A 22,934-nucleotide genomic window follows, 5' to 3' on the forward strand; every position below is an offset into this window, starting at 1 on the left:
TTTTTCCAACTTTACATTGATTTTATATTTTTTTTAATAGCAATTGAAAAGAAAATGAATTTTACAGTGTTACAATAATGGTACTTTCATCTAAAACATTTTTCATAAAAGTACCTAAAAAGTACTTTTTTCCAAATTTGATTTTTTTTCAAATATAAACAGTTTTTCTTGATTTTTAGCTTAATTTTTAAGTTAAATTATAAAAATAAAACTTTTCAAAAAAGTACCCCAAAAGTACATTTTTCAAAAATGTCTATAATTCACAATTTTGAAAAATTGTCAGCGACCATATTTTCTATTGTTCTAAATTAAAAGTGTAAAATGTTTAAACTGTTTATGAATTTTCAGTTAAAACTGCAGCATTTTCCAAAGCTACATGTATTTTGAAAAACAACAATTTTTAGAGTTTTATCGTAATGGTAAACATTTTTCCAAAAAAGTACTTTTTTCTAAATTTGATTTTTTTTTTTAAATTTTAAAGCGTTTTGCTTGATATTTATCTTTACTTTTAAATGAAAATTGGAAAAATAACACTTTTAAAAAAGTACCCCAAAAGTACATTACTATTTTTGTAAATTAAAAGTGTAAAATGTTCAAACTATACATGCATTTTCAGTTAAATGTTTACAAAAGTATCAAATAATAGTACTTTTTCTTAAGTTTTTTTTTTCCAACGACAATAATTTTATAATGTTTAAAATAGATTGTTTTTAATTATAATTGAAAAATATACGTTTTGAAGAATGTACCAAAATGGTACATTCTTTTACAACATTTTTTATAAATGTACCAAAAAAGTACTTTTTTTCTAATTTTTTTTTCCAATTTTATCGGGTTTTTTATGATATCTACATTAATTTTTAATGAAAATTGAAAAAAAATAGTTGTAAAAAAAGTACCTAAAAAGTACTTTTTCAAAAATGTCTATAATTCACAAATGTTCAAACTGTACATCCATTTTCAATTAAATGTTCAGCTAGACGGTGATTTTATCTTGTTTATAATAGAATGTTTTTAATTATAATTGAAAAATATACGTTTTGTTGTATATATATTCTAAAACATTTTTCATAAAAGTACCAAAAAAGTACTTTTTTCTGAATTTATTATTTTTCCAATTTAAGGCTTTTTTATGATATTTAGTTTTATTTTTAATAAAAATTAAAAAAAAAGTTTTAAAGAATGTACTTTTTCTTAAAAGATTTTTTTTTTCCAAATTTCATCTTTTTTATGATATTTTGCTTAGTTTTTAATGAAAATTAAAGAACAAAAATATGATTTCAAAAAAGTACCAAAAAAGTACTTTTTTCTAAATATTTTTTTTTCTAATTTAAAGCGTTTTTTATGATATTTTTAATTTTTTAATTTTGAACTATTTTTTTTCACCAAATTTTTTTACACCAATTTTTTTCATAAAAGTACCAAAAAAGTACTTTTTTGAAAATTTAAATTTTTTTTCCATAATTACCTCAATTTTTAATTTTTCTCAATTATTATCATCAAAAAATTTTTTTCATAAAAGAACCAGTACTTTTTTCAAAATTTTAATTTTTTTCACCATAAAAGTACTTTTTTGAAAATTTAAATTTTTTTCCATAATTACCTCAATTTTTAATTTTTTCACCAATTTTTATCATCAAAAAGTACTTTTTTGAAAATTTAAATTTTTTTCCATAATTACCTCAATTTTTAATGTTTTCACCAATTTTTATCATCAAAAAATTCTTTTCATAAAAGTACCAAGTACTTTTTTCAAAATTTAAATTTTTTTCACCATAATTACTAATTGTTTTATAAATTTCAAATTTTTAATTAAAAATTTGAGAAAAAAAATAATTTTCAAAAAAGTACTTTTTTCAAAATTATTTTTTTTTGAAATGTAAGGCGTTTTTATGATATTTAGAGTTATTTTTAATGAAAATTAGAAGAAAAAAAATCTGTTTTCAAAAAAGTACTTTTTGTTAAAATTAATCGCTTTCCCAATTTCAAGCGTTTTTTGACATTTTCATAGTTTTTAAATGAAAATTAAAGAAAAAATATGATTTCAAAAAAGTACCAAAAAAGTACTTTTCTCTAAATATTTTTTTTTTTCAAATTTTATTAGTTTCTTATTACATATATTTATTTTTAATGAAAATTATAAAAAAAGAACAGTTTTCAAAAAAGTACTTTTTCTTAAATTATGATATTTTAGTTCGTTTTATGAAAATTAAAAAAAAAAAATATGATTTTCACCTTTTCTTAAAACTAATTGTTTTATAAATTTCAAACGTTTTTATGATATTTTGCATAACTTTTAATTAAAAATTTGAGATAAAATATAATTTTCAAAAAAGTACTTTTTTCTAAATTATTTTTTTTTCAAATGTAATTGGTTTTTTATGATATTTAGAGTTATTTTTAATGAAAATTAGAAAAAAAAATCAGTTTTCAAAAAAAGTACTTTTTCTTAAAACTAATTGTTTTATAAATTTGAAAAGTTTTTATAATATTTTGCTTAGTTTTAAATTGAAAATTAGAAAATATATGATTTTCAAAAAAGTACCAAAAAAGTACTTTTTTCTAAATAATTTTTTTTTTCAAATTTTTTTAGTTTCTTATTATATTTATTTTTAATGAAAATTAGAAAAAAAAGTTTTCAAAAAAGTACTTTTTCTTAAATAATGAAAATATTAATGAAAATTAAAGAAAAAATATGATTTTCAAAAAAGTAACAAAAAATTTCCAAACTGTCTTTAATTCAAAATTTTTCCAGCGCTTTAAGAAATATAAAAATATAGTTTTCTATTTTACAAAATTTATAGTATTTTAGCGGTTTTGTTATTATTTTTCTGTGATTTTTTCTATTATCCAGATTTTTGTTACAATCTCTAATAACATCATGTCCTAAATCATTAGGTATAATTTAGTAATTTAATTGTATAGGTGTCAATTACCAAGCTTTTATAAAAACCAGCCGACGACACCTTATTTTTTCAAATGTCAGTAGGACAAAATCAGCAGTTTGTCAATAGTACTATAATATAACAGAAATTTAATAGATTTGTGCTTACTATTGGCAAACTTTTCAAATTATCTTGCTAATAAGTATTTGAGTTTGAGAAATTCAGCTGCCACCAACAGGTCGTTATTATTTTCTTTGTATAGACGAAAAACATCATTAGATTTGCAATATTAAATACTAAAATGTCAAAGGCTACTGAACCTACCTACATTTCAATAAAAATTATTAAAAACTTAAGGAGTGGTCCAGACAAATAATCAACGTTTTTCTATTTTAAAATTTTTTTTACAAACATTTTAATTGAAACTTAAGTTTATTACTTTAATAAATTTATCATTTCTTTGCCATTATCCACAGACTGTTTTTTTTATTTTGTAAATTTTACTCTGCATATTTCGTGCAACTTTATCACATATTTAGTTTGCGGTTTTGAGTGCAAATATTTGAAATAAATCTGCAATAGTTATTGCAAGAAATAGTAGCTGATAACGCATATTTCACGAGATACAGTTAAATGGTTTATAATGTTTATAGTCTAAGCACAGTGGTGGGAAAAAGTAAACGAACGGATATTGCATTATTATCTGTAGGTTATGTGTAGAGGGAAGGGATCTGTTGGCTTGTACTTCCAATAGAAAGGAAAAGAGTAAGAAAAAATAAATCAAATTATAAAACAACCATCCCATTCCAAGGTTTTTTGTGAAGTGGTTAGTTTACTAACCACCGTGGCCACGCGTAGCGGTGGGCATTAAAATTAATTAAATTTTTTTGAAATCGAATAATTTTAACGAAATAGCAAAGTAACATTGAATTAGATGAACAATAAACACTCTGAGCTTTTTGTTTATTGAGTGCGTGAAAGTCTCTTAAAAAACTGCGGTTTACAATATTTTTAAATTAATATATTTATCTAACCAGAGCATCCTGACGGCAAAGTTTTGCGAAAAAACATAAACAATGATTTCACAAAATATAATTGTTAAGCTAAATGCCAATAGATGTCAATAAACTATGTTTTAAAGACCTTAGAAAAGGTGGTTAGTAAAGTGACCACCAAACCTTAAATAGTTAAATTAATAGATATTTTTCATAATCTAACCAGCTATTGATTGTGATATTTATTTCTTATTTGATGCTCATTCACTTTCGTATTGTTTACAGTTAAATAACCGATCTTGTTGGGCCCCTAGTGGAAAACGGGATCTTAATGATCGTCTACTTTTCCTAGTTACTGTAACAGATCATGCAAATGGTGTTTTTTTGTTCAGCTGCCACAGAGCTTAAATTTCATAAATAAATAAATGAATTGAAAGAGAACTAAAAAATATGAACGAACCTCCCTCCTCCAAGAAATAACGTCAACTTGGCGTCTTTTCTAATGAGATGAAATGAAAACGAAACAACTTACAGACAATCAAACACTCATTCTTTTGCAATGAAAAGTTTAATGGACGAAGAAAACGTAAAATAAATAAAAAAAGTAAATTGAACAGGAAAGAAATAAAATAAAAAAAAACTAAACTAAACCTCAAATGAAATTTAATTAATTGTTACTAAAAGACCAGTGACAATAAAAACAGCAAACAAATGAAGTTTACAGAAAATAAAACAACAAAAAATTTGTAAACATGTTTGTTGTTTTAACAAAGAACCATATAAAATTTCAAATGACGTCATTTACCTTGAATTTATGTAGAATCTGTAGCTAAAAAAGAAGTCGTAAAAACACAACTACTGCTCCAATTCTTAAGGGGAAGACACCAACAACAATAAAAATGTTATGTTGTTGTTTGATTTTGATTTTACCATAAAAAAAACTCTGGCTCAAAACAAAATAAACAAACCAGAAAGATAAGCCGAAAAAAGAATCTCAAAAATAAGCTTTGAGCGCATGCTTGCCCGCCTTTTGGTCACGATGTGGTTTCTTAAAAGTTGTTATTTTGATTTTTGTAACAAAAGTCATAGCAAACCGGTTAAGATTTTTATTGTTTATTTGTTTAGTTTGTTAACAACCTTTAAAAGAGATTTAATTTTGTCTTACCAAAATAAAATCATCGTTATTAGCACGTGTTTTTTCCATTTTAAAATCACTCAAACCTAAAATCTCTTGTTTCAATTCCATCTCGATGCAAAGTTTTCTCAACACGTTATTGATTTTGAGAATATAAATTACAGCTTAAAATTGCTCTTTGTCCGGCAGTTCTGGTGACTTAACATTTAGTCTCACCAATAACTAGCGAATTATTAGATTACAAAGAGCCAGTCTGGTGGTTAGTAAAACAAAAAGCAATTTAATATGCAATAGATTACTACCAATAAGTGAAATAACTATTTTCTTTAGCAAAATCCCAAAAAAATTAAACTAACTACACTGTACATTACTTAGAGACAATAAAGTGGCAATTATTTCCACTCCACATAACCTGGAATGTAAAAATTAAACAAATCATTTCTTCTTTTCAAATAAAAGAGGACAAATTACTTAAAAATATACAATAGAAATTATCACAATCAGTTCTAATTAATGTTTAGTTAAACTTAAAACAAATTTTAAGATCTTAAAGATCGTTTGTTTCCCTCCCAATGACGTAAAAATGTTTAAACTTATTTCAATATTTCCCATTGATTTTTTCACTCTCTTTCTCTTTCTGTTACATGATCGTTGATCATGATCATGGAAACCCTTATCTTTAATTAATTAATATTAATCATTTTACTTTGTGATTAATTAACAGGCCCTTCAATTTGTTAACCAGCCAGTGAGTGTTAATCACAATTTGTTTCTCTTTGTATAATTTTATGGCTGACGATTAATTTAGAGGTCAAAAAAACGAGGGAAACTAAAATGTAAATTAATGAAACTATTAGGAATCGATTGGTGACAATAGAAGGTCATTTATGGATAATCAATAAAATAGACCGCAAAAAAAAACACTTTGTTCTCGTATTAAAGTATGTTTTAGGGGCGGATTTGTTTTGTTTTAATTTAAACTACTGGCGCTAGCTTTAATCTTAAGATTGGTTAATCTTTAAGATCATGACATAGTATGTATAATGATGTCGTTATTAATTTCTTTTTATGTGACCGTCTTTGCTCATCGAAAGATATTTTGTTTTAAATAAAATTAAAAAGAAATTTGAGACCATATTTTGACCCTAAAAATTTTACAGTTTCAAAAGACTATTTCAATTTGTAAGACCATTTCAGGATTCTTCATATAGTTTTTATTTATTCTACTTCAGTTCTAGTTTGGTCCTTGATTAGTTCTGTTCCAGTTCTGTTCTGTTCTAGTTCTGTTCTGTTCTGTTCTAGTTCTGTTCTAGTTCTGTTCTAGTTCTGTTCTAGTTCTGTTCTAGTTCTGTTCTAGTTCTGTTCTAGTTCTGTTCTAGTTCTGTTCTAGTTCTGTTCTAGTTCTGTTCTAGTTCTGTTCTAGTTCTGTTCTAGTTCTGTTCTAGTTCTGTTCTAGTTCTGTTCTAGTTCTGTTCTAGTTCTGTTCTAGTTCTGTTCTAGTTCTGTTCTAGTTCTGTTCTAGTTCTGTTCTAGTTCTGTTCTAGTTCTGTTCTAGTTCTGTTCTAGTTCTGTTCTAGTTCTGTTCTAGTTCTGTTCTAGTTCTGTTCTAGTTCTGTTCTAGTTCTGTTCTAGTTCTGTTCTAGTTCTGTTCTAGTTCTGTTCTAGTTCTGTTCTAGTTCTGTTCTAGTTCTGTTCTAGTTCTGTTCTAGTTCTGTTCTAGTTCTGTTCTAGTTCTGTTCTAGTTCTGTTCTAGTTCTGTTCTAGTTCTGTTCTAGTTCTGTTCTAGTTCTGTTCTAGTTCTGTTCTAGTTCTGTTCTAGTTCTGTTCTAGTTCTGTTCTAGTTCTGTTCTAGTTCTGTTCTAGTTCTGTTCTAGTTCTGTTCTAGTTCTGTTCTAGTTCTGTTCTAGTTCTGTTCTAGTTCTGTTCTAGTTCTGTTCTAGTTCTGTTCTAGTTCTGTTCTAGTTCTGTTCTAGTTCTGTTCTAGTTCTGTTCTAGTTCTGTTCTAGTTCTGTTCTAGTTCTGTTCTAATTCTGTTCTAGTTCTGTTCTAGTTCTGTTCTAGTTCTGTTCTAGTTCTGTTCTAGTTCTGTTCTAGTTCTGTTCTAGTTCTGTTCTAGTTCTGTTCTAGTTCTGTTCTAGTTCTGTTCTAGTTCTGTTCTAGTTCTGTTCTAGTTCTGTTCTAGTTCTGTTCTAGTTCTGTTCTAGTTCTAGTTCTAGTTCTAGTTCTGTTCTAGTTCTGTTCTAGTTCTGTTCTAGTTCTGTTCTAGTTCTGTTCTAGTTCTGTTCTAGTTCTGTTCTAGTTCTGTTCTAGTTCTGTTCTAGTTCTGTTCTAGTTCTGTTCTAGTTCTGTTCTAGTTCTGTTCTAGTTCTGTTCTAGTTCTGTTCTAGTTCTGTTCTAGTTCTGTTCTAGTTCTGTTCTAGTTCTGTTCTAGTTCTGTTCTAGTTCTGTTCTAGTTCTGTTCTAGTTCTGTTCTAGTTCTGTTCTAGTTCTGTTCTAGTTCTGTTCTAGTTCTGTTCTAGTTCTGTTCTAGTTCTGTTCTAGTTCTGTTCTAGTTCTGTTCTAGTTCTGTTCTAGTTCTGTTCTAGTTCTGTTCTAGTTCTGTTCTAGTTCTGTTCTAGTTCTGTTCTAGTTCTGTTCTAGTTCTGTTCTAGTTCTGTTCTAGTTCTGTTCTAGTTCTGTTCTAGTTCTGTTCTAGTTCTGTTCTAGTTCTGTTCTAGTTCTGTTCTAGTTCTGTTCTAATTCAGTTCTAGTTCTGTTCTAGTTCTGTTCTAGTTCTGTTCTAGTTCTGTTCTAGTTCTGTTCTAGTTCTGTTCTAGTTCTGTTCTAGTTCTGTTCTAGTTCTGTTCTAGTTCTGTTCTAGTTCTAGTTCTGTTCTAGTTCTGTTCTAGTTCTGTTCTAGTTCTGTTCTAGTTCTGTTCTAGTTCTGTTCTAGTTCTGTTCTAGTTCTGTTCTAGTTCTGTTCTAATTCTGTTCTAGTTCTGTTCTAGTTCTGTTCTAGTTCTGTTCTAGTTCTGTTCTAGTTCTGTTCTAGTTCTGTTCTAGTTCTGTTCTAGTTCTGTTCTAGTTCTGTTCTAGTTCTGTTCTAGTTCTGTTCTAGTTCTGTTCTAGTTCTGTTCTAGTTCTGTTCTAGTTCTGTTCTAGTTCTGTTCTAGTTCTGTTCTAGTTCTGTTCTAGTTCTGTTCTAGTTCTGTTCTAGTTCTGTTCTAGTTCTGTTCTAGTTCTGTTCTAGTTCTGTTCTAGTTCTGTTCTAGTTCTGTTCTAGTTCTGTTCTAGTTCTGTTCTAGTTCTGTTCTAGTTCTGTTCTAGTTCTGTTCTAGTTCTGTTCTAGTTCTGTTCTAGTTCTGTTCTAGTTCTGTTCTAGTTCTGTTCTAGTTCTGTTCTAGTTCTGTTCTAGTTCTGTTCTAGTTCTGTTCTAGTTCTGTTCTAGTTCTGTTCTAGTTCTGTTCTAGTTCTGTTCTAGTTCTGTTCTAGTTCTGTTCTAGTTCTGTTCTAGTTCTGTTCTAGTTCTGTTCTAGTTCTGTTCTAGTTCTGTTCTAGTTCTAGTTCTGTTCTAGTTCTGTTCTAGTTCTGTTCTAGTTCTGTTCTAGTTCTGTTCTAGTTCTGTTCTGTTCTAGTTCTGTTCTAGTTCTGTTCTAGTTCTGTTCTAGTTCTGTTCTAGTTCTGTTCTAGTTCTGTTCTAGTTCTGTTCTAGTTCTGTTCTAGTTCTGTTCTAGTTCTGTTCTAGTTCTGTTCTAGTTCTGTTCTAGTTCTGTTCTAGTTCTGTTCTAGTTCTGTTCTAGTTCTGTTCTAGTTCTGTTCTAGTTCTGTTCTAGTTCTGTTCTAGTTCTGTTCTAGTTCTGTTCTAGTTCTGTTCTAGTTCTGTTCTAGTTCTGTTCTAGTTCTGTTCTAGTTCTGTTCTAGTTCTGTTCTGTTCTAGTTCTGTTCTAGTTCTGTTCTAGTTCTGTTCTAGTTCTGTTCTAGTTCTGTTCTAGTTCTGTTCTAGTTCTGTTCTAGTTCTGTTCTAGTTCTGTTCTGTTCTAGTTCTGTTCTAGTTCTGTTCTAGTTCTGTTCTAGTTCTGTTCTAGTTCTGTTCTAGTTCTGTTCTAGTTCTGTTCTAGTTCTGTTCTAGTTCTGTTCTAGTTCTGTTCTAGTTCTGTTCTAGTTCTGTTCTAGTTCTGTTCTAGTTCTGTTCTAGTTCTGTTCTAGTTCTGTTCTAGTTCTGTTCTAGTTCTGTTCTAGTTCTGTTCTAGTTCTGTTCTAGTTCTGTTCTAGTTCTGTTCTAGTTCTGTTCTAGTTCTGTTCTAGTTCTGTTCTAGTTCTGTTCTAGTTCTGTTCTAGTTCTGTTCTAGTTCTGTTCTAGTTCTGTTCTAGTTCTGTTCTAGTTCTGTTCTAGTTTGGCTGAGTGTAAAAATCCCTTTCTCACACAATATGTCTTCAAAATAGATTTATTTAAAAGAAAACATTTTGTATAAAAATATTGTGAATACTGTTTTCAACAATTAGAAGAAAAAGACGTTAACGAGAGGTCCTTATGACAACCAACAAGTATAAATACTAAAATTCATGTATGATGTATGGGTAAATAACAATAGCTACGTATGTATACACTTGTGTTATAGAAACCACTCAAGTGGCACAAGTCTGTGTATAAAGACGGCTCCTATATTATTTCGAAAATAAGACAAAAAAAGCTTTTATTTTTCAACTCAACAACAAATGACAACTATAAATATTAACTTGGCCATATGCAGACGCACTAACACATTAACACATTTGTACAGGAATTTTTTTTCTTTTTTTTGCAAAGGACGTATGATGTATAACATTACGAAGGACAACAGCACCAATACTATCAAAATTTAAATGAAAATGTGTAAATATGTGTGAAATACATGTATAGACTCTTTGCTAAGCAAATATTTAATGAAACCCAATAGTTGTTGTACTTGGACAACATGTTATAAATGTGAACTCTGTCTGTGTCATAAACCCTTGTCCTGGACATACTCGGACAAATTGTTGAATTTTGTGTACACAGTGTCGTCGGAGAGTGAATCCATTGGGTCATTAGTTTTTGTCAATAACAAACATAGACATGTAAATGACCCTACCGTAGATAAAAGCTCAGGACTAATATATAGCGATTTTTGGTTAAATTTCCAATTTGCAAAATTTTTGTGTTTCTTTTTTTTAAACTCAATTTTCGTTTTTTAATGACTCAATATACCGGCTATAAAGTTACTCTAGTACCTCCTGCACACACAAGTGTAGCATATATAATAGGGCAAACAATATATTCATATCCTTTTTCGGCCATTACACCCGCACATCTACTCTTTTTCTCTCTCTTCACATAGAGCACTTGTTAAACTAGTGTGTGTTCATTAGTAAACCTATTGTCTTTCATCAGCTGTTGTTTAACTTCCGTTAAAACATCATTGTCATGAAAAAGGATAATGAAGCTGAGGATGATGACCATTATAATGAAGTATATGATACTTGCTGCCAAAAAGTATGATTTTCTAAAGGATTCTTTTGCTGTATAAATAAAATACTTCAGTTAAGCAAATTATTGACCCTGTGGTCAATTTTTTTCTAGTTTATTCAAATTGAATTTGTTTTCCACTTAAGCTGAGACAAAAAGGAGTAACGACGTATGTCTGCATGTCTAAATGGTTCAACGTCATCCTGGTTGGTTATTTGATTTGTTGATTAAATCTTTTGACGCCGGTTTTTAGAAAATTACAAGCTAGACAGCCGTTATTCGTATATAAAACAAAACAAAAAAACTAGACAATTAGGTAAAAAGTATTTTTGGAATGAAATGAATAATTTAGGAAAAAGTGTTAGCAGAAACTCAAGTTTATCTGTAATTAAGTTTTTAATGAGTAAATATTTGAGACTAGTAATGTTTGTATGGCAGCATTTCAGTAAAGTTAAATTAAAAATTGTCAAACAGGAGATATTTAAAAAGAGATACATATTAGTTTCACAAAAGTTTGCTTTGTAATCTGAAATCTTAATTTATTAAGTAATTTAAGAAAATACCTATTTTTGGATTAATAAACAAGATTCATATTTTTATACCCTTCGCTATGAGTGTCAAGGGTATATATAAGTTTGTAATTTCTACATTTTTCATTTCCGACCCTATAAAGTATATATATTCTGGATCCTTATAGATAGCGGAGTCGATTAAGCCATGTCCGCCTGTCTGTCTGTCTGTCTGTCTGTCTGTCTGTCTGTCTGTCTGTCTGTCTGTCTGTCTGTTGAAATCAATTTTCTGAAGACCCCAAATCTTCAATAATTCTGTCAGACATGAAGTTTGCTATTTAAAACCAGCAAAATCGGTCCATAAATAACGGATATGAGCAAAAAACCGGGACAACCTCGATTTTTGACCTATTTTTGATCTATATCTGGATTACTAAGTCATTAATATAGACAATATGGATATCTAATGATAGATATTTCAAAGTCCATTGCAACGATGTAGATAAGGCTATAGTAAGTTCGACCTACAATGGCTCAAAATCGGGAAAAATATTTTTTAACCCGAATTTTTTTTCATCAAAAAATTTTTTTTGTCATAAATTTTTTTTTAAAAAAAAATAAAATAATTAAAAAAAAAAAAATTTAAAAAAAATTGGAAAAAACTTTTTTTAAAAAAATAAAAAAAAAAAAAATTTTGAGAAACAATTAAATTTTGTTTACCTAAAAATATTTAAACAAATTTATTTTAAAGTATAATTTGGTGAAGGGTATATAAGATTCAGCACAGCCGAATATAGCTCTCTTACTTGTTTGGCCTATTTTTGATCTATATCTGAATTACTAAGTCATTAATATAGACAATGTGGATATCTAATGATAGATATTTTAAAGTCCATTGCAACGATGTATATAAAGCTATAGTAAGTTGGACCGACAATGTGTCAAAATCGAGAAAAAAAATTTTTTAACCTCAATTTTTTTTCATCAAAAATTTTTTTTTGTCAATTATTTTTCCAAAAAAAATTTATTAAAAATTAAAAAAAAATAAAAAAAAAAAAATTTTGAAAAAAAAATTTAAAAAAATTTCGAAAAAAAAATTTTAATTTAGTTTACCTAAAAATATTTAAAAAAAAATATTTTTAAGTAGAACTTGGTAAAGGGTATCTAAGTTTCGGTACAGCCGAATATATCTCTATTACTTGTTGTTACTAAAAGATTTTTATTTCTTTTAAGAAATAGCATTTGCCTCTATATTTTCATATGGATAAAAGATTTTATAAACTTGCGTTTAAGAAGCTTTTAATATCGTCCCTTATAATTAAGGAAATACTATTTTTAAAAAGTTTTTGATCCTACCAGCTTTCTATTTCAATTTCCCCGATTACTATAAAAGCTTACAAAAGCTTTTGTTTTGTTATGCGCTAAATGCTTTTAAAAATGTTCTATGAAAAAGGTTTAGCTTTTTGTCATTAAATTCTTTTCCTTAAGAAGCTTTTAGTTAGTTTTTCTTAAAAAAAATGTTCGGTTTTGAGTTTTTTTTTTATTCATGAGCTGTCCAAAGTTTGGCCTAAAATCTATTTTCCTTAATATTTTTACAAACTTGATTTTAAGAAGCTTTTAATATTGTCCCTTATAATTAAGGAAATACAAATTTTTAAAAAGCTTACGAAAGCTTTTCGTTTTATCAGCTTTTAAAAATTTTGTATGAAAAGGTTTTAGCTTTTTTTCATTGAATTTGTTTCCTTAGGAAGCTTTTAAGAAATCAAACTTTTTAGGTTTTGAATTTTTTGTTCAAATGTTTTGCTAAAAGCTTTACCTAATTTTTACAATTAAAGCTATTTTCCTTAATGTTTTATAATTTTTATAAAAGGATTTCCTACTTTTTTAATTTGTTTATACCCAAAAAACTTTTAAATACTCAATTGTTTTTGCTGAAAGTGCTTAGAGAGCTTATGAAAGCTCTATTTTCTGGATTTCCAGTCTTGCATTACTCTGAAAGCTTACAAAGGTTCTTATATTTTTAAGCACAAAAAGCTTTAAAAGATTACTATGAAAAGCTTTTAGATGTTCTCTTTAAATATTTTCCCTTTATTAGCTTTTAGAGTTTTAAATTTGCTTTTAGAGTTTTAAATTTGCTTTTTTATACAAAAAAACCTTCCTCAAGATGCTTTTAGAAGTTTCCCTTTAATACACAAAAGCTTTAAAAAAATTATTTTTACATTTATTACAAGTTTTATCTTTAGAACGATTTTTTATTGAAAAGCTTTTTAGCTATTTCTAAACAAAATTTCTTCAATTTATAAAAGCTTTGAAAAATATTAAAAATAAGCAATGAAAATAATGTGTTGAAGCTGGCTTAAAATCATAAAAGCTTTAAAAAAATTGTTCACATTGTTTACGAAAAGCTTTTTCAATCTATTTAAAATGAAATAAACAATTCAAAAGTAAAAACTTTTGATATTAATTGAGACTTGTTCACTACTTTGTTAAAAAGCTTTTGTAAAATTCGAATAATTTAAAATTTTTTAACAGTTTTTCGATAAAAGCTTTTTAGTTATTTTTAAACGAAATTGCTTCAATTTGTAAAAGCTTTGAAAAATATTAAAAATAAGCAATAGAAATATCTGTTGAAAGTGGCATGAAATCATAAAAGCTTTTTAAAAAAATGTTCACTTATTTCGAGATAAGCTTTTCAAATCCATGTAAAATTATGTACCTACAATTTAAAAGCAAAAGCTATTGTATTAATTAAGAGTTGTTTATTACTTTTTTTAAAAAAAAATTTTTGGAAATTTGAAGACTTTTACAATAAAAATATTGAAACTGTTTTGATCTATTTTTAACCAAAATTGATTCAATTTACAAAAGCTTTGAAAAATAGTAAAAAATATACCATACAAATATTTATTGAAGATGTTTATGCGTTATGTTTAAGCTGGCATAAAATCATAAAAGCTTCAATCATTTAAATTTTAATCTATTTAAAATTGTATGCCAACAATTCAAAAATAAAAGCTTTAGATATTAATTAATAGTTTGATAAATTCTTTTTTAATCTATTTCAAATTGTATGTCAACAATTAAAAAGCAAAAGCTTTATTAGCTTTTAGAGTTTTACATTTTTTGAGTTAAACATTCTTTTCCTTTTTTTTAATTAATTATACCCTACACCACCATAGTGGGGAGGGTATTATGCGTTTGTGCAGATGTTTGTAACGTCCAAAAATATTAGTCTAGCACCCACCTTAAAGTATACCGATCGACTTAGAATCACTTTCTGAGTCGATTAAACGATGTCCGTCCGTCCGTCCATCCGTCCGTCTGGTTGGCTGGCTGGCTGTCCATGTAAACCTTGTGCGCAAAGTACAGGTCGCAATTTTGAATATATTTCGATAAAATTTGGTACATATAATTTTTTCGGCCAAGGACGAACCCTATTGAAACTGGCTGAAATCGGTCCATTATTTCATATAGCCCCCATACAAATGTCCTCCCGAAATTGGACTTTATCGGTCATAAATGTTTATTTATATATGTATCTACACAAATTTCGCTCCAAATAACTTTTATACATACGAAATTCATGTCACCAAATTTTATTACGATCGGTGCATAATTAGTCATAGCTCCCATATAAGACCCGCTTCCGAAAATCACTTTAACGTGCATAAATCGCTTAAAAATGTTGGTATACACACAAAATTCAACATAGTTAACTTTAATATAGACATAAATCACACGACCTAATTTTATGGTGATCGGTCCATAATTGGTCATAGCTCCCATATAAGGCCCACTTCCAAAAATCACTCAAAAATATAAATTATTGATATTTTAAAAGAAAAATATTTTTACTCATTTACTTGGTGTAGGGTATTATATGGTCGGGCTTGACCGACCATACTTTCTTACTTGTTTTCCTTTAAACTACTTTTTCCGTTTTTTCTTTTAATGCTTTTTTCATACAAAAAAAAACCTTCCTCAAGAAGCTTTTAGAAGTTTTCCTTTTATACACACAAAGCTTTTAATCTTTTATTGTTTTTTAAAAAAGCTTTTAGTTCTTCCTAAAGAAAATTTCAATAGTTTTTGTTAAAAATCTTTATTTTCTTGAAATTAATGAACTTTAAAAAAAATTCTTAAATAGCAAAAGCTTTTTCTAGCTTTTAGTTAACTACCTTAAAGAATAAGAAACTTTTAAAAAATAATTATAATAGTTTCATAAAGAAGTTGAAAAGAAATAGCTTATATAGTTTTGTTTACATCAATTGTCATGAAGAATCTCCTTTTTAATTGAAAATTTTAAATTGTTGGTCAAAAATAACAAAGTAAATTAAATTATAAAGAATTTATTTTTAAAAAGCTTTAAGTTTGTTTGCTATAAATTTGACAGCTTTTTCCACACAAAACGTATATTGTTTTTGAGAATGCTTTAAATTAAGGGAAAAGCTTTTTCTATAAAATAACTGTTGTACTGTTTATTTACACCAATTGTCATGAAGCACCTTTTTAATAGAAAATTTAAACCATTTTGTCAAAAATAACGTAAAACTAAAACATGTTTGAAATACTTATTTTTAAAAAGCTTTTAGTTTGTTTGCTATAAATTTGATGATGATTTTATGGAGAAAAACGTTAATTGTTTTTGAGAAAGCTTTTTTCAATTCTGCTTTAAATTAAGAAAATGCTTTTTCCATAAAATGGGAACGTAAAGGCAATAAAAAATATTTGTTTTTTGTTAGCAAAATTTATTTTTGATTTTTTTTTAAAAAAGCTTTAATGATTTAAAAAGCTTTTTCTAAAAAATTTTCTAATGTTTATATTGTGTTTAAAAATAATTGATTATAAAGATTTTGTGAAAGCTTTTTCAATATAGCTTTGAGTTTCTGAAAAAGCTTTTTTCATTAAAATTGGCTTCAATTTTAAATCAATGTTAATCTGTTATATTTAGCTTCTAAATTGTAAAATATATTATAACGTTTTTGCGAAAGCTTTAAGTTTCTTAAAAAAAGCTTTTTTCTTAAAAAAATAGCTTACATTTTAATTTTAAATCAATGTTTATGAAATTCTATTTAAAATTATTTATATATAGCTTCTAAATTTTAAAAATCATTTGTTTAATTAATTTCTCTTTAATTCTCTTTCATTGCAGTTCCTTCCTCTCTTCCTCCTACCCCTGCTACCAATAAAACCAAAACAAAAATACATAAACATGTTGTCTTCAAATAAAAAACCACCGAGATTACCCAGGTTTCTCAGCCTAAACATATGCTCCCTAACACTAGCACTCTTCCTCTTTGTAACATCCAGCCAAGCTGCCGTCCATTCTGTTCTCACCTATAAAAATGCCTCAACACTATTGGGCCAGTTGGTTACATCCAGTACCCTGGTATGGGAAACGTATGAACTTAAAAATCCCAAACAATTACAGTATGCCGTCGAGGGCGGTAAATACATTACCGAAGATGAACACTATCCTATCTATGTGTGCAGGGTGAATATCGATGGTGTGGGCACCATTGGTCATACGGAGAAAATCCAACAGTCACATGAGTGCAAAGCAGCCCATTACAAGAATATGAGATATAAGGTTTTTGATGTCTTGATTAATAAGGGTCATTTGGGCAAGGTGTCCTGGAAGCATTGGCGTAAATTTAATGTGGGCGTGCCTGTGGGAGCCATACGCATTGGCGAGGATGCTTATATAGGCAGACATAAGGCACCACAAACGGAGAATAATGCTGCTGAGGGGGGCCAGCAGCAGGGAGCTGATTTCAATTTGGGCCGTTTGGATCCAGTGGGTTTGGGTAAAATTAAGGTGATGGAATCGAATATTGAAAAGGATTATGATGAGGGTGAGCTGTTGGTGGAGACTGAGCCTTTCCGTTATGAGTTGAAAGATATCAAATTGGATCAGATACGTTTGGATATAAGAGAAAATATTACGGAATTGGGTGAGTTTATTAAGGAGGTGTTTTTTTGTTGGTTTCTTTATTCATTTGTTTTTTACTTTAGCTTTTGGTGTCTTGGCTAATAATGGCGATAAATACAGTGTGGTGGAGACGGCTTTAACTTATGGCTTTGATCATGTGCAATACTGGGGCTCTCATGAGGGTGTTGCTCGAGGCTTGCCTACCAAAGTCTTTGAAAATGATGCTTCCAAACCGGCTGAAATCAATTGGGCTCTCAAACATAGTGAAAAACGTTTTGAAACAAAGTCAGTGAATACTAAACTATGGCCAGGCACTGCTATTAATGTTACACTCAAGGGTAATTATGTGACTTTGGATGCTCCCTACAGTGCGAAACTGTATGCCTTCTATGCGGGCAGTGAGGACAGTGTATCGAGAAAAATTAAAGCAGAGGTGGGTTCATAAGTTTATTAAATTGGAGACAATTTCTAACTAATATTTATTTTTAACTTTCTAGGTACGCAAATCCTATTTGAAGGATGTTAAATTGGAGTTAACCAATCCCTATTGGATTGAAAATGGCACCTTTGTACCCGTGACTTCCACCACATCTACCACCTCGACTACCACACATGCCACCACCACCAGTGCTGGCACACCAACACCCATACACGAACCACCAGTAGTGCAAATGACCAATATGGGTCCCGTCCACTCTGGACCCGATTCCCTGGAGAAATCCATGAAAGATGAACCCTCCAGCAGCAATGAAATACCACAAGATAAACCCGAAAATATAGCAGCTAAACATCAAAATACCGCTTTGGCTGGCATAGGAGCCTCAACAAATTCAGCCACCACCACCACCACGACAACTCTACAACAATCCATCATGTTTGCGGCCAGTATGACAACCCTATTAACAGTTTTACATTCATTTTATATTTAGAATAAAATTAAAACGAATTATTATTATTATAATTATAATTAAAATTAAATGGTATGATAATTTTTACTTTCTTTAATAATAATAAAAAAAAACCAAACAAAAAAGCAGCTATTTGTATGTAAAAAAAAGAAAAACCAGAAAAACGAAATGAAATGAAAAAGCTGACAATTAATTGCAGAAATTACAGTAGAATTGAATTATTTTTTTTATTAATTTTAAACTAGGGTAGCATTTATTATTTTTATTTTCTTGTTGTTGTACCTGTTGTAGACCCGTCAAAATGAATGAAATTTAAAACTAAAAATAAAAGAAAAAAATCATGTTAAAAATCTCTCAGATAATCAAATTCAACATAGATGGGTATTTAAAGGAAGCATAACTTTTTCTTTTAAATTTGCTAAAATAAAAAAAATAAAATATTTAAGAAAAATATATAAAATAAAACTAAATATAAAACTAATTGTGTATAAATTTCTAAACAACTTTTTTTTTAATTTGCCAAAAAGAAAATCTAAGAATATTAAAAAAATATATACAAGTTTTAATTGTTTTTAGTCGCAAACCATTATGTAAACCTACATTCCTTTTTTAAAAAAATAAAAACAATTTTTATAAAAAATATAAAACTTTTTTTTTTTTTTTAAATAAACTTTTTGATAAAAAATATAAGAAATTTTTTGTTTTGATTTTTTTCCATAAAACAGAATTATACAATATAAATTTCCCAAATAAAATCATTTGTTATAAAATTCTCCCACAAGCTTAAAAGCTTTAAAGCAAATTATTCGTAATGTTTAAGAAAAGCTTTTTTAATCAATTCAAAATTAAATGCCAATAATAAAATTAATAAATGTATTAATTTAAAGCAAAAGCTTTTGATATTAATAAAGAGTTTTTCCCAACATTGTTAAAAAGTTTTTTTCTTAAAAACATTGCTTATAAAAGCTTTTTTAATCAATTTAAAATAAAATGCCAATATTAGAATTAATAAATGGAATAATTTAATGCAAAAGCTTTTGATGATAATTAAGTTTTTTTCCAGTACTTTGTTAAAAAGCTTTTTCTTAAAAAAGCTTTTGGAAAATTCGAAAAAACGTTTAACATTTATTAACAGTTTATTCATTAGAACTATATACATTTTTTATTGAAAAGCTTTGAAAAATATTAAAACTAAGCAAAAACAAAAATTTGTTGAAGATGAAATACCTGTTTATGAGTTATGTTTAAAGCTGATTTTAAATCAAAAAAGCTTTAAAAAAATTATTTTTACATTTATTAAGTTTTATCTTTAGAACGATTTTTTATTGAAAAGCTTTTTATATATTTTTAAACAAAATTTCTTCAATTTATAAAAGCTTTGAAAAATATTAAAAATAAGCAATGAAAATAATGTGTTGAAGCTGGTTTAGAATTATAAAAGCTTTAAAAAAAATTGTTCCCATAGTTTGAGTAAAGCTTTTTCAATCTATTTAAAATGAAAAAAAAATCAATTCAAATGCAAAAACTTTTAATATTAATTGAGACTTGTTCACAACTTTGTTAAAAAGCTTTTGTAAAATTCGAATAATTTAAAATTTTTTAACAGTTTATCGATAAAAGCTTTTTAGTTATTTTTAAACAAAAATTGCTTCAATTTATAAAAGTATTAAAAATAATCAATACAAATATCTGTTGAAAGTGTCATGAAATCATAAAAGCTTTTAAAAAAAATGTTCACTTATTTTGAGATAAACTTTTCAAATCCATTTAAAATTATGTACCTACAATTTAAAAGCAAAAGCTATTGTATTAATTAAGAGTTGTTTATTACTTTCTCTAAAAAAGATTTTGGAAATTTTAAGACATTTTAACAATAAAAATATTGAAAATGTTTTGATCTATTTTTAAACAAAATTGATTCAATTTACAAAAGCTGGCTTAAAATCATAAGAGCTTCAATCAATAGTTTGAGAAATTCTTTTTTAATCTATTTCAAATTGTATGTCAACAATTAAAAAGCAAAAGCTTGTGCTTTTGATATTAATTAAGAGTTTTTATTATTTTCTTAAAAAGTTTTTTTTACAAAAGCTTTTGGAAAATTCTTGTACTTTTAATTTTAACATGGATTAACAATATATTCATTAAAACAATAAAAATAAAAAAGCTTTTTAGCTATTTTTAAACAAAATGGCTTCAATTCACCAAAGTTTTGAAAAATAGTATAAAAATGCCATAGAAATATTTGTTGAAGATGAAATACCCGTTTATGCGTTAGAACTTTACACAATTTTAAGAAGAAGAATGTAAAATTTTTTATGTGAAAAGCTTTTTTTAAACAAAATTGTGTCAATGTTGAAAATATTTTCGGAAAATATAAAAAAATATACCAAAATCTGAATTCGGCAAAAAACTATCCGTTAGATTCTAAGAAATTAATTAAAATGTTTACTTTAATTCAAGTAAATAATTAAAAATTTGGTTATAAATCAATTTTTAGTTTAACTCATTAAAAACTTAAAGCTTTACAAAAAGCTCTTGACTCGATTTTCATAAATGAGACCAGAGAATATTTAAATTTGAAAATTATTTCCTATTTTCACGACTTCTAGTTATTTCTTAACTAAATTAACTTTGAATTCAAAACGACATCGATGAATAAATAGAAAGTGTTTATATACTATTTACTAACAAAAGTTTTTTTAAGTTTAAATGATTAGATCAAAAGGTTTAAATCGTAAAAAATAAAATTTGAGCTCTGATTAAAGAACTTTTGAAAAAAAGCTTTAAATATATTTTGTTTTAAATATACAATATTAAAATTTAAATTCCATTGAATAAAATTAAAAACTAAAATTTTAAAAATGTTGGAAAACAGCTTTCGAAAGCTGTGTTATTACTGCCGTCAAACTAATTTTGGATATTTTACGCAAATGTAATCAAGAAAGTAGAGTTTTTTTAGAATAAAAATGCTTTAGTTTTCACACAAAGCTTAAAGAGCTTTTGAAAAAATCTTTCAATAAAAGGTTTCTTTGAAATATATTAAAATTTAGATTCCATTGAATAAACTTAAAAAGCAAAATTTTAAAAAAATTTTGGAAAATGCTTTAATTTTCCGAAAAAAGCTTTCGAAAGCTGTTTTATTACAGCTTTCAAACTAATTTTGGACATTTACATTTAATATACATAGATAATAGAGATTTTTAGAGAGAGATTTCACACAAAGCTTAAAGAGCTTTTGAAAAAAGCTTTAAATATATTTTGTAAAATTTTGAAAAAAGCTTTAATTTTCGAAAGCTATCACTAATTTTGGACATTTTTCAGAAATGTAATAATGAAAGTAGAGATTTTTAGAAAAAAAGCTCTAGTTTTCACACAAAGCTTTTGAAAAAAAGCTTTATAGAAAATAGTTTTTGAAATATATATGCATTTAAACTCAATTAAATAAAATTAAAAGCCAAAATTTTGAAAAAAGCTTTCGAAAAAAGCTTTTAAGATTGAAATTCAAAACCTGATAATTTTTTTGTAAGCTTTAATTTTCAATAAAACTTTTGAAATTTTGAAAAATTTTAAGAGCTTTTGAAAAAAGCTTTATAGACAATAGTTTTTGAAATATATATGCATTTAAACTCAATTAAATAAAATTAAAAGCCAAAATTTTGAAAAAAGCTTTTAAGAATGAAATTCAAAATCTGATAATTTTTTTATAAGCTTCAATTTTCAATAAAACTTTTGAAATTTTTAAAAATTTTAATATTTCATAACTTATAAAAAATTTAAAAAACAAGTTCGAAAAAAGAAAAAAATAATTTATGAGAATTGCAATTAAAGCTTTTTTAAAGCTTCTGAGAGAAGTTATTCTCTCAAAAATATTTATTTATCTTGTGAAAGGTAAAGTTTAACAATTTATTGAATTAAAAACGGTAGAAATTAAAACATAAATGCTTCATTTATAATAAAAGATTTTTACATTTTAAGGGGAACTAAGATATTTTTTCTAAAAAGCTTTTATATTCACAAAAAAGCTTATTTTTGTTCTTGAAATTAAAGAAAGTTTAACAATTTATTTCACTAATCAATTTAAACTAATCTTTTTTATGAGAACAGTAAGAAGAGCTTTTTGAAAAAAGCTTTGCAAAATTATTAAACTTTGGGATTTTTGACCAGAACTTAGGAAAAAGTGAATTTTGCTCCTAGACTAAATTCTTAAATTTCAATGAAATTTACATGTTTTAAACATTGAACTGCGAAAAACAAATAAAGTTTAAGTTCTACAAATTATTATAAAATTTAAGGTCAAGACATATTAAAAGATAATCCAACTGCGTAGTGAGTGAAGAAGTCGCTGATTACTAAAATCGCTGAAAGTTTTCTAAAATAATTTTTTATCTCATAAAAGCTTAGTTTATTTCTTGAAATTAAAAAAATAGAACAATGTGTTTTATGATATGAAAAGCTTTGAAATTTTTTTTAAAATCAAAATAAATTCTTTGCCATGTTCAGTCAGAATTTGATTATAAATTGACTGAAAGAAGATTGGAGTATTTCCTAAAAATAAAAAATCATTTAAAAGAGAGAACTCTTGCTCTTGTTTTTAAGGATTTTTAATTTAAAAGCTCTTGAGAAATATGTAAATTTCATTGTGAATGCTTTGAAAATTAAACTGTGTAGGCTCTTACTAAGTATGCCTTTTATTTTAAAGCTATCATATGGATTTCAGAATTTAATAAATTATTATGAAAAACTTTCTTAAGAAAAAGCTTTTAAATTATTTGAAAAGACAAATCATGTGAATTAATTAATTTTATATTGTATAATTCTTGTTGCTTTTTTTAATATTTAAAACTCATTTTAGTTGTTAAACATTTCCATATACTACTTGTAATGTGTATAAAAAAAAAATAATAATTTAATGAATAAATTTTTAGCTTTTAAGCCAAATTATGTATAATTTTCTTAAATAAAAAATCTATATTTATATATTATAATAAATAAATAATAAAATAACTTTATTTTAATAATAAAGACAGACAAAACAGATGGATGGACAGACAGACAGACCAAATTAAAATCAAAATTTATATATTGTATTGTAATAAATTCTTGTATAAT

The 22,934-nt window shown here is 26.7% G+C and overlaps 1 protein-coding gene across 1 annotated transcript in view; it reads left to right on the forward strand.

Moving 5' to 3' along the window:
• uzip (unzipped) overlaps positions 1-17,950 on the forward strand; it is an 89,544-nt gene extending 71,594 nt beyond the window's left edge. The window contains exons 4-6 of the mRNA XM_065512170.1: positions 16,138-16,939; positions 17,001-17,350; positions 17,415-17,950. Of these exons, the coding sequence (XP_065368242.1) occupies positions 16,198-16,939; positions 17,001-17,350; positions 17,415-17,846 (1,524 nt within the window). The 5' untranslated portion in view covers positions 16,138-16,197 and the 3' untranslated portion in view covers positions 17,847-17,950. The remainder of the gene's footprint in view (positions 1-16,137; positions 16,940-17,000; positions 17,351-17,414) is intronic.
• Positions 17,951-22,934: the final 4,984 nt, after the last annotated feature.

The sequence above is a fragment of the Calliphora vicina genome, chromosome 5 (genome assembly GCF_958450345.1).
Source record: "Calliphora vicina chromosome 5, idCalVici1.1, whole genome shotgun sequence".
Lineage (NCBI taxonomy): Eukaryota > Metazoa > Arthropoda > Insecta > Diptera > Calliphoridae > Calliphora > Calliphora vicina.